The 12,339-nt window shown below is 42.8% G+C and overlaps 1 protein-coding gene across 6 annotated transcripts in view; it reads right to left on the bottom strand.

Moving 5' to 3' along the window:
- Positions 1-12,339, bottom strand: part of SPATS2L (spermatogenesis associated serine rich 2 like) — a 169,421-nt gene that overhangs the window by 25,879 nt on the left and 131,203 nt on the right. For 5 of the 6 annotated variants that reach the window (XM_019939192.3, XM_019939191.3, XM_019939189.3 and 2 more), the window contains 2 exons: positions 10,870-11,076; positions 9,379-9,514 (listed from right to left, as the gene is read on the bottom strand). In XM_019939192.3, the coding sequence (XP_019794751.1) occupies positions 9,379-9,514; positions 10,870-11,076 (343 nt within the window). The remainder of the gene's footprint in view (positions 1-9,378; positions 9,515-10,869; positions 11,077-12,339) is intronic. The other variant, XM_019939196.3, reaches the window with a different exon arrangement.

A 12,339-nucleotide genomic window follows, 5' to 3' on the forward strand; every position in this document is an offset into this window, starting at 1 on the left:
GGATGTGCTCAAAATTTATTGATTGATGGAGTGAGACCCAGGGAACGCACTCCTCCTAGAGCACGCTGAGGTCTCTCTTAATTCTGGTTCCTTGTGTTGTTTCTTCTGCATGGAATCCTTTCTCCTGTCTCAGGCTGACAAATTCCTAGTCTCCCTTCAAAGACCAGCTCAAATGTCACCTCTGCGGTGGACCCTTCCCTAACCAGCCAGCCAGTGTTGATTTCCCCTCCTCCACTCCCAGCTCCATTGCAGTATTTCCTATCGTGCATTACACACTTGTTTCTGTCTTCACCCACTAGCCCCTGGGCTCTATTGGGTGGATGAATGGAGAGAGGGGAAAGGAAGGTAGAGAGAAGGCGTGGCAAGACGGGAAACGGGAAAGAGGGCTGATGTGGTGACAACTGTGGCCATTCAGAATCAGGGGTCCCTTTGCCTTACTTCTCTCTTCACCAGGCAGTAAACAGTAAAAAGCTGTGAAGAAATACCCATATCTTACAGCTGGCATCTACTGCATAACTAAATAAACAGAAAGGTGGAACAGATTAACTTCCTCCCAGTGTCTTGGTAGAGAGGGAAAGACATTTACTAAATGCTTATCTGGAAGAGAAGAGAACCAGCCTAGATTGAACTTCTATCATGGGCCAGGCAAGAGATTTTCTAGAATAATCTGAGACGTGCATATCTTGTCCATGAATCTTCACAAAAGCCCTAGAAAGTGACAGCAGTACACCTGTTTTGTAGCTGAGTAGAAGTTAAGAAGCTCAACCATGTTCAGAGCTGGAACACGTGGAGATGAGATTTAAACCCTATTCTGTCTAAATCCACACCCCACGCCTCCTAATTATGTTGTCAATAAACCTTGGAAAATGTCACTTTTGTTCGAATATGGCCTACTAAGAATCAAAGGTCATGGTCACTGGAAGGATTATGTAACATACATATATGGAATTGGCTATTCTATTCTATTGGCTTCAGGTGCAGTTTTTTGTATGATTTGTTGCTGTCCTAGCTGACAAATGGTCCAAAATTTCTTCTTGGTCTCACTCTAAGAGACTACAGAATCTCACTCTGTCCTAGTCTAATAGATAGAAATAAGCTCCAAGATCCATTCTGAAACTGTGATCTAGGATATTCCACTTTTCAAATTATAATGTGTTTATATTTCTACTAATATATAGGAACAAATCTGTCTTATTTTCTCAGTGAAAATGGATTATACTGTAAATTCAAAACACACACACAAATGATACATACTTTCCTTCTGGGATTGTGTAGCTAGAACAATTTGGTTAATTCTTTTTATATTTCTGTTCTATGATGAAAACTAACAATTCCTATTCAGGAGCATGTCACAAAGCTGGTTTGACGGGTCGCCTTCATTTGCTGAAAAGATTCAGAAATCTTTTCCGATTTCAAGCTGAAATCAGAATCAACTTCTCATCCTCCAGCTCTTCTTGTGGGTTTATTACTCTGCAAGAAGGCTACAGTGAAGGAAAGCTGTCTCCCAACGCTAAGTGTACCACTGACATGACGTATAGAGGTAATCACACATGGAGCTCAGAAAAGCTATTAATACAAGGCACAATTTATGCTAGTTTCCTGGGGACTACACCAAACTGAAAAGGCCAGTTCTGTACTTTCTGTATTTATCAGCCTGCTCTTCCTTCATGTTGACTGATTCACTAGGTCCTTGCAGTGGCCCTGGGGAAACATTTAATACAGAGAAAAACTTCGGGGAGGAAAGAGAATAGGAAAAGAGAAGCTTTCACCTCCAAAGAGCGAGCTACCCCTATTTAGAATGACACACAGTCACAAACAAGGCAAGATTTGAAAGGCCCTGTACCATGGGGACTTGCCATAGACCCAAAGTCACAGGGACCTTGAGTTCCTCCCTGGCATAAGGTATTTACCCTTTTCATGATTTCAGAATGGCTCCTGGAGCTGATTTCTGTTTATTGGACTGGTACAGAGTAAGGAAAAAGAGCCATTTGGGGCAGTTTGTCGGCTAGGACAGGGACAAAAATCCATACATATGGCTCTCCTGAGGCATAAATATATTTACTGGCCTCTTCTATTATTGTCTCTTGATATCCTTTGCAGGTGTATGTTCAGCTCAGTAATGTGTGTTTTTTAATATGCTGGCATAATCTCCAACATTGGGTGTTGGGAGAAGGAATGGGTTTGTTTAATTTCTACTATACAGTACAAGTCACTAGCAGGTGGGCACTTAGAAAAACCATCTGTTGAGAAGAAAAGAGATTAGTCAGAAAGTTTTGTCTGCAATAGGTTTTGATCAATGGGAAGTATGTATTCCTTTCCAGAGCAGAAGGACGTAGAGACCTTGTATTAAATTTCTTTTAAAAACCATAAAAAAGTGTAATGTTAAACTCTTGATTCTGCTTGTGTCTCGTGTATAGGCTAAGGTGCTGGCAGAATCTAGCAATCATTTAACACGTTGTTGTTACTGTAATAGGGAACCGAAGTTCTGGTGAAGTTATCACATGACAATACTAAGTGGCTGCAAAGGTTCCTAACGTCAGCTCTCCTACTGGTGGTAACATCCCTTGCTGAATGGCACAGAGAAGAGCATCACTTTATTACTGGCCAACACACTGCTCCAGACACTCGATGCTCGTGGGCATGCTCAGAATGCTTACTGTTTCAGCCATGCTGTTTTACAAAGGAGGCTCAACTCATCACTCATGCTTACACCCACACCCTACACGTGACTGAGCTCAAAAACCCCGTTTGCTTGTTTTCACAGCACCTATTCTGTGACACAGATCTGATTCTAGGACCTGTTTCACCTAATGCATATTTTCCCGGTACTTACCTATCAGAGTAGACAGACTGTCATAATTTCAATATTCTCCTAATTATGAGAGGGTAATTCAATGGTCAACAAGCATTTGCCCAACCACTACTGCACCATAAGATTGCAAAAAGACCTTCTGTTGGGAATTCCCTGGCGGTCCAGTGGTTAGGACTCCACACTTCCACTGCAGGGGGCCCGGGTTCTATCTCTGGTCGGGGAACTAAGATCCTGCAAGTGGCACAGTACAGCCGAAACAAAAACAAACAAAAACCTTCTGTCGTCATTCAATTTAAATAGCGCAAGGGCAGGTGCACCTGAAGATGTCACTGGTATCAGAGTAGGTGGATATATACCATGTGTAGCCAGGAACACCAAGTAATATTGCTGCTTGACTAAAGCCCGAGGAAAATAATAACCCCCCAAAGAGACACTTAATGGAACAATTCCCTACTGTATTTATCTTCACATGCCTCGGATCTTCATCCTAATCCCAGTCTCCACTGTGATATTTGGTTTTATTGCAAAGCGAGAAAAAAAGACTCAGGCAGAGACAGAATGGTGAATGGAAGTGATGGCCTATCACTAGCCACAGCCTTCAGTTCTTAATTTTTCCATCTTCTCCTAAGGACTGACTTGAATTCCATAATGAAAAATAGACAAAGCAGCAAAGACCTCAATTTTCTACACTCCAGTGTAATTGTTTTTGCTTGTCTTAAGGAAACAAAAATGTAATTTGACCTTTAAAATGTGTAGCTAGAAGGTTTATGTTTCAGGAAGTATGGGAAAAATATCTCGCGACTGCACTGATGTGAAAAGGGAAGACACTATGGCTGTGTTCTGGGGTATGCACCTGATCTGGGCAGGTAAAGGAAATCTCCCCCCTCGGGTCTGCAGTGGTGGGTAGGAGGGCGGCTGGGGGAGGGGCAGAGAGGCACTCAGGTGTGTTGCAAAGGGAGGACTCTCCATCCTTCGCTCACGAGCTACAGCAGACCACGCAGAAGGGCTGTGCAGTCTTCCTCTCCCTTTCCTCTCATCCAGGCTTTCTCAGCCTTACCGATACCTTGGACCAGATCATTCTTTGTTGGGGTGGGTGGTGGAGCGGGGGATGCTGTCCCGTGCATACAAGGATAAGGAGCGCCATCCTGGCCTCTGCCTACTATATGCCAGTAGTACTACCTCTCCACAGCTGTGATAGCCCAAAATATGTCCAGACGTGCCAACTGTCTCCCGGGGGGCAAATTCATCTGGTTGCAAACACTGCTCTAGCCCCAGACATATCACCTCCTCTGCAGGATTCTCAGTCCATGGTTTTCAACCGCAGATGCACAAGAGAATCGCCTGAGGTTCTTTAAAAACAAAAGAACCCCCTCTTTCTGGGTTCACTTATGCTCAGTGAAATCAGCATCTGTCCGGGTGGTACCGAGGCAAAGGATGACCACAGAGCTCTGAGAGTGTGTAATTACAGTGCAGACACATACACTTTGGTATGGAGAGAAGTACATATTAATTTACAGACATCATCTTTCAGTCAATGTTCAGTTACTCATAAAGAGAACAAACAAAAAACCCAAAGAGCACAGAAAAACCAGGCTTTTAGCATTGTATGGAAAGCCAGGTATTAAAAAAAAAAGCAGCTAAAAGTTTAGGGAATTTTGGGGGGAGGGAGGAAACAACCAACAAAGAAAGAATCCTGCTATGTGATAAATCTGCAAAAGTGAAGAAAAATGCTCTTATTTGGACTCAAACTGAAGTAGTTCGAAGGCTGCATGCTCCTAGAATTTGATATTATTTGGGTACCCGAGGAGCAGTAAAGTGGGAATATGGGACAGACTGCTGCTTGCCTTGCTCTGAAATGCAAGAACCCCACTGGCAATTTCTTCTCTGGGAGGCCTTCTCGAGTTGATATTCCAGAAAAAGACACAATATTTAAAATGTCACAGCAATGATATCTGGTGGTCTGTGTGTGATTCTGCTTGGATACCAACAGGGCTTTAGTAGCAGATAAAGAGCCCTCCTCTGGAGTGGGATTTGAGGGATGCAGAAGAAGATATACTTATCTCAAAATTGCTATTTCTTCAGCCTGCATTTCTCACTTTTAGAGTAATTCTTTTGGCTGGTGAAGAGTCTCAACAGACTGTCAACTTTGGTTAACATGCAAATCTGTCACTTTGGGACGGCTGACACATGGTCATCAAAAGGATGAGGTTACCAGTTACACGAAAATGAGTTTCAGTCGTTAAAAGGAAGGAAAGGAAAAGGATACAGGGAGTCCGCTACAAGGTCCTATGGAGTAGTGAGTGGGGTCATGGTGAGGAGCCCCTAGCCTGTAGCGGGCAGTAGGAGGCTCACCTGCCTTTGCTGGAAGGGAGGAAACTCCAAGATGGAGGGTGAGTCGGCAGAGAAAGGGGAGGTGGGGGAGGGCTTCGGGTCGGGGAGCTGGGAGACTCCTGACCCACTTCCAATTTCCTGGCACTGCTTCAAGAGAAAATAAACACCGACCGGGTCCGGGAAGACTTCTGGCCCCTTTTTTACAGAAGGCATGCTTTGACCGATGTCCCTTTCCTTTTTGAAAGCAAAGCAGCCTAAAAATATTATCCCCTCCAGCCCCCATTACCCCAGCACACACCGTAACCCTCTGGCTTGTTACCATCTTCTGTTTTCTTTAGGAGTGCTTTTAATTAGATGTTAAATTGACAATAGCACCTAACAATTTTTACAGCTCTATTCTGGAATCCTTTCTCCGCCAGCATATGGAAAAACTATCAAGTATTACTCTCCTTCCTCAATGTTTTTTGAATTTAATGTTTTATTGCTCATTTAAAGCCGTCAACATCAACTTGGCCATGCACACACACAGATTTGTGGTGAGAAGCTAGACTAGTTTGCACACAAAGCAATTAAACCTGGCAGCTATGATTCGAAAGGATGAATATTTTCCAGTTGTGGTAGGGGCCAATCATATAGGAAAGAAACCAGCTGTTTCATGTTAGTTCCTGATGTTGACTTTTCACATAGACGCTCATGTTGCAAAATTTATTTTCTGTGAAGACATACTGTGAGGGCATTGTGTCATCTTTGTTCCCCTCTTAAATCCCCAGTTCTTTCTGGAAAAATGAGAAGGAGTCATGTAATGGTCATTTGGCCCTGTGTAACTGTGTCTTGGTTAAGTGCCAACTCTGATATTATAATTTAGCTACTTAATGGTTTTCTTCAGTAACATAATGAGCAAAATATTCTTCACAGCCAGATTGGGAAGGACAAGAATTTCCTTCATTTCACTCAGATATCCGCTCACTCAGTACTGAGCATATGCAAACAAGGGCTTTCTCCCAACCTCACACAATCATCATTCCCGTGAATTCCAGTGGGATCTGGGGGGAATTTAGTCACGCAGGATTCACCTCCTGAAGTTGGTGCTTTGGTAGCAAAGTGAATGTGGAGAATTTTTTTACCAAGGGTGTCTATATTTCTAAACTACACGCACTGCCTATTGAGTGCTTAGGTGAGAGAATGGGGTGGCCCCGAGGAAAGGGGGCAGAACCTGCAGGGGGATGTATGCCACCTCCCTGTCGCCTGTGCACCAGATGAGTCAACATCTGCCTCAGAACAGCACTCTTTCTGGAAATCTCCAGAGGACTCCACATCCTCCAAATCTGGATATACTTTACGATGTTACCCCGAGGTTTCCATTCTATTAAATGAATAGGGCTGTATTCAAAATTCTCTCTAGTGCCTAGAGTTTGTGATTTCACCACCACTAGGAAAGCTTCATTTTTTAAGCATTTAAGCTGCCTCCTTCGATTCCGTGACCCCTATTTCTCAAGAGCAGCACAATCCCTAAAATCCATCCTTTGCTCCTCAGAAAATCAGAGAGAGGCTTCATTCAAGCACATCACGCTGTTGCCTGGACTGCAGGCTTAATTGGAACAGAGGCAAAGTTTTTCCCTCTGGCATAAATGCATGTAAATGGTTGATAAAAAATAGTTTTATTTTTAAGTTAGCATTTATGTAATTATTTTGGGATCATTTTAATGAAGGGTTAGGTCAGAAAACAAGTGGTGGTGTTTTCTCATTTTGCAGCAATAGAAAATAGTTGATCTAAATTTTTTCTTCTTCAGTTTGGAGGAAAAGTTCCATTCTGTCAGGTAGGTGACTTTTAAACAGCCGTATTGCTTGGCAGGGCTCAGTCAGAAGTGATGCTTCCCATCAGTTTAAAACACAAAACGAATTACAAGCAGAGACAAGATACACAACTTCCCCGGGTTCTGACCTTCCTGGCCTCACACTTCCAGCTCTTGAGGAGTAAAGCACTCAAAGAATCTGTTCTAAATGTCAAGATGTCTCGTGAGCCATGTGATGTTCATTTTACTAAGGAAATAAAATACAATAAAAAATAAAAGTCTTCAGAGCAGCTGGAGGAGAGAGGTAATTTGAGGTCATTGCTACACTTTGTCAATTAGTGCGTGAGTCACTCAGTTGGAAGGTATCATACAGAGGCCTCAGAGGAAGAGTTTATTCTAAAACGCCACACAAAAGGACAAGACAGAGTGGTCTTCTGTGAGCAGCTCACTAATGCCTCCAGACAGAGGCTGGCAAACTACGACCCCCACGAGCCAGAGACGGCCCACGGCCTCTCCGCGTGGCCTCTGGCTGCTTCCACGCCACCACAGCAGGCCTGAGTAGGTGCACTCAGCCCTCACCACCCGTAAAGCTCAAGATTTTCACTAGCTGGCCCTTTCCAGGTGAAGTGGGCTGACTCTGGCTCTCGAGAACAGGCCTGGATGTCGAGTGTGCTTTTATAGATTAGGGTAGCATAAGGATAAATTGTAAAAGTCATATAACTGTAAAATTTGAAAACCAATGATGATGATGATGATAATAACACCTTTTATCTGTATAGCATCTTTACCTTCTCCGAGTACTTTCAAACGTATTCTCGGAGTTTGCTTTGAACAATTAGTGAGGTTATAATCTGATCAAACAGAGAAGTGTTCCACGAAGGCTGAGATGGTGTGACGGGGTGGAGGGTAAATGATTCCTCACTGAATAACTGAAGGACAGGCTTTCTTTCAAGTCCCTGGTGTCTATGCACTCTTGGAATCTCACATTATATGTAGCAGATGGTTTAAAGTTCAAGAATTTTAGATTAGGTTAGCGCTCGGCGTAATCCTTAGTTTTATGCAACTCTACAATTAGCAAAAAAGCACATCAGTGTCAAGGAAAGGACTTAGAATGGGAAGAATATGTGGAAGATGTGATCAAATTCTAGAATCACAGGACGCCAATATAGGGAACATGTTATGTGAGCCTGGGCATTGTGGAACATGTTATGTGAGCCTGGGCATTGTGGACACATGTGTTTTCTTTGTTCTATATTTTCTTCTTTAACACCATGTTTCCTCCCAGGAACCATGGCTCTTCAAGTCTCAGTTCATGGAGTTCAAGTGGGGCTCCCCCCACCACTAACTCTGTGGTAGGCACATGACTCCGGCCTGGCTAGTGGGAAAACTCTGTCCCTCTAGCCACAGGGACCGGTTTATTGACAGATACCTGACCCAACCCAGCCAATGGGAATTAGGCCTTTTGGACTTTTTGTTGGAACTACTGGAAACGAAGGCCTCTCTCAGATCACAGGGGCTAGAGATTATGTAAGCTTGGAGCTGCCAGCGTGTCATCTTGGCTGCTACATGGAGACAGTACCTAAGAATGAAGCCAAGAATAAGCAGAACCAGGAGATTGTGGGAGACACTGAAAGAGGAAAGGAGGCAGAGACAGAAAAATTGAATCCTGATAACATATTGGGCTTAGAACCAAATTTGCCTAAAGGAATCTCCTGGAATTTTCATGTACATCAGTCAATAAGTCCTCTTTTCTCATTAACTAGTGTGATTTCAGTTTCTGTCACTTGAAAGTGAAAGCGTCCTGATGGATACACTGGTAACATTTTTCTGCTGATAATAACTTAACCTTTTTACTAAGAGGTATTTCATTCTAGTTGTGGACATGAGCAAAAGCAGAGGGCTGAAAGAAATGTCTTCCATCAAAATCTGTTGCAGAGCAGGACAGGGCAGGACCCAAACCACACTGGTGTACCGTTTCTTAATTCCAGTCTTAAAGATACCCAAGAATGGGGTTCTATCACTAAGCTTACGTAAGACGTTTCTCAGTTTTGTTAAAGGAGTTTTTCTTATTTTATGATGATATCAGGCTGGAAAGTATTTTCTTGTGAGTAGCATTCATGATGTTAACCTTCCAAAGATTTGTCAAAAATATCATTTTTGATGTTTTGTTCTTTGTTGAGGTTGTGTTCTACATCATTCACATACTTTTGGGCCAGCTTCAAACTCCAATGAATTATGTCTATCAGGTTTCTCTTTATTCCAACATTTGCTCTTCTTTTTTATTCCCAAGATATAGGCATCTGTCTGCAGGGCTTAAGAAAATCTGCTGAAGTGTTGTTCTGTGATGTTTATGGATTAAATAAACATTTTCCATCTGATGTCTTTACCTATAGGAATAGCTGAAGTGCCATACATTTATAGTTTCTAAGTCAAATTACTCACCAGTTGTGTAACTCAGCAAAGGCAGCTTTGATCTTCTTCACTGAACTATCCACTTCCTCCTTGATCATGACGCGATATCTAGTTAGAGACACGGTGCAGCGTTGCAAATCCTTCACCGATTTCTCAATATTTGGGCCTAAAATTAATGTCGAGAGAAAGCATGTTAAAGTGAGCACTTTCTTTTTTTATTTTGGAGCTAAACAGCAACAACAAAAGCAACTAACTCACCCCCTTCCAATAAAAAGAGAGAGATTTGTCTTTTGTTTTTCAATGGAAAAAAAAAGTTCCTTTAAGAGGATGTTTACAACCCAGACTGGGTGGTTGTGTGGCCCCTGGGACAGCTGGGATCTCACCAGTGGGCTCTCTGGATGGGCCATTTGGGGCACGTGTGTCTCCTCTGCCCTTTGGAAAGAGGCTCTGATCATTATGTTCTATTGCAAACTGTAGTTTCTTAGAATCTGATACATCTAAAGACCATTTGTGCTGCTGGCTCTCTCGATAGACACCACTCTGCGTAGTTTAAAGCCAGCAGGGCTTTTGGAAGAGGAAAATGACAGAGAGGTTGGGAGAGGTACCAATGGGCTAGAGAGAGGACAGAGCATCGCTGCCAGGTACACTGGCTCTGGCCCCATCAGTCCTGAGCCAGGCCTGTAATTATAGCAGCAGCACTTAAAGCAGCTCTGTGGGTGCCAATCTTGCCTGATTTCCTGAAACTGTCACTAGGGTTTACAGACAGTGCAGAGCAAACAGGCAAATTGTACTTATCCCAACAAGGGCATGTTTCTTAGAAGAAAGAAATCTCTCTCAAGAAAAGTGAGAAGGTATAATCAAACCCAAGCCAAGGAAATCAGATGCAACTGAGGCTGAATGAGAAGAGTATTATTTAATCTTCTGGCAATCAGAAAGGAAGTGATTTAGCCCCTTTCATTTTTAACACCAGTTATGTGTAAAGTATATCAAAGCTCAAAAAGTGATAAAAATATAATGTGTCAAATATAAAACTCTCTTTCAGTGTATATCGTCTGCAAGTCCTAACACAGAACTGAATTTACATGAGGAAGGTCATATCAGAAGAAGACACAGCAGCCTCTAAACTCATCTTCATTCAGTGCAAGTTCAGCACTTACAAGCTCACATATTGGGGAAACATTCAGCCTTCACATCGCTAAAAGAGCTCCTGCATCAACGTTTGCTTTATAGGATGTAAGGGGAGAAAGTGTTTGTGGTGCAAATTTATCCATGCCTACAAAGAGAAGAACGGCCACAGAGGGGCAGGAAAAGGCGATATAATTCCACTTAAACATTCCAGACCTTTAATTAACAATGAAGGAATCACATCTGGCTTTCAACCTATGTGGCTCACAGAAAGAAATGCAATTTCATGTGTATCTCTCTTCACTAAGCAGCATCTTTTGGAAAGTTCTGTCATTCGGGTACTCCTCTGTGTGTACAAAATATGTTGAATCATTTGTGCAAAAGAAATCACTTTACCTCTTTTCTTTGCCAACTCATCTGGCTTTATTTCAAGATGAGCTGCAGGGGCATTGGACTTAACAGGAGAAGTTTTTGCCTTAGGCTTGCTTGGGTTACAAGGCTGCTCAGCTGACCAGTGTAGGCCATCTGACCCCTCTGGTGTTCCATGTATAGGTTTGGGGTTCCCATCTAAGGATAGTTTCTGTTGCAGTGGTCTGTTGCCTTCTGTAAGAAAACACCAAATAATGACTGTGAAGTGATAAACTAAAAACACTGATGATAAAGTGACGGGGGATGCCGCGATTTTTGTTTTTGTTTACATGTTGGCAATAGTGCCTTTCACTGCAAACAGTCAAGAAACTGTTTTAATAGATGCCCCGGGAGATGAAAGGGTATACTGGAAAGAACCTTGTACTTGGAGTTACAAGACCTGGGTGGGTGTTTTGGCTCCAGTAATTACTTGCAGAGTGACCCCAGGCGAGCCACTTATCTCTGAGCCTTAGTTTCCTCACCCATAACCACCCAGGAAGGCCATTAGGAGCCTTACATGAGGTGAACAGTTTGTTTTCCCCCATTCAGTAAAGGCTTAGGCGTCTTTAAGTATGATTTCGTATTGAGGCTATAAAGACATAGCCCTCCCACCTCCAAGTGCTCCATCAATGTCTTGTGGTATTTTATTCAGAATTAATGAAGGCAGAAGAGTGACTGGAGATAGGGCAAGAATGTAGTGACAACAGGTTCTATGATCATTTCATCTAATTTATAGAAGGATTAAATCAGGAAACATCATCACAGTAACTCAACTATATTTAAAATCTAGGGAGTCAGATTCTCTCTGGAGCTTTAACAGATGTGGCAGTAAATTAAGCAGTGCATTGCTTTCAGCGTCTTTTAAAGGTAGGTCCCTATTTAGTTATTGCTGGAGTGAATTAAATGGCACCTTAGTGGCCTGAAAAGGAAATGTATCACCATTAACATCTTACTCACAACCAGAGAGCGCTTTGGGTGTGAGAAAAGGGGAAGCCGGCATGCTTTTGCAGGTCAGGTTCTTAGAGAAAGCTGGGTGTAGTGGAAAGAGAGCAGGTTTGGCACATTCTGATCTTCCCGATGCCTGGATGACCCTGTAGGAATGACTGCACTTCTCTGGCCAACTGCAGCTTATACCCAAACAGAGCACATCATCTCTGTGACACCCAGCCCCCTTTCAAATAGTCACCCTGCCTCACTTCTCTCTACTCCGTGGTGCCTTGTAAAAACTTAGTGCATTATACTCTAACACAAGGTTTCCATGTCTGTCCCTTCCTTGCAGAGGCTATGACGCACTTGAAGGCAGGTGCTAAAATCATATTCCTTTTTGAAGCTCCAGTACTTGTGTCTAGGTCAATGGCTATCTGTAGAATTGTGACTGAATTAAAGTACTCTTAAAATGATTTCATAGGAAAAAAACAAGAAACAAAAAATACCTTTCCTGACACTGTCACAAACATT

This window comes from Tursiops truncatus, chromosome 7 (genome assembly GCF_011762595.2).
Source record: "Tursiops truncatus isolate mTurTru1 chromosome 7, mTurTru1.mat.Y, whole genome shotgun sequence".
In the NCBI taxonomy this organism is placed as follows: Eukaryota; Metazoa; Chordata; class Mammalia; order Artiodactyla; family Delphinidae; genus Tursiops; species Tursiops truncatus.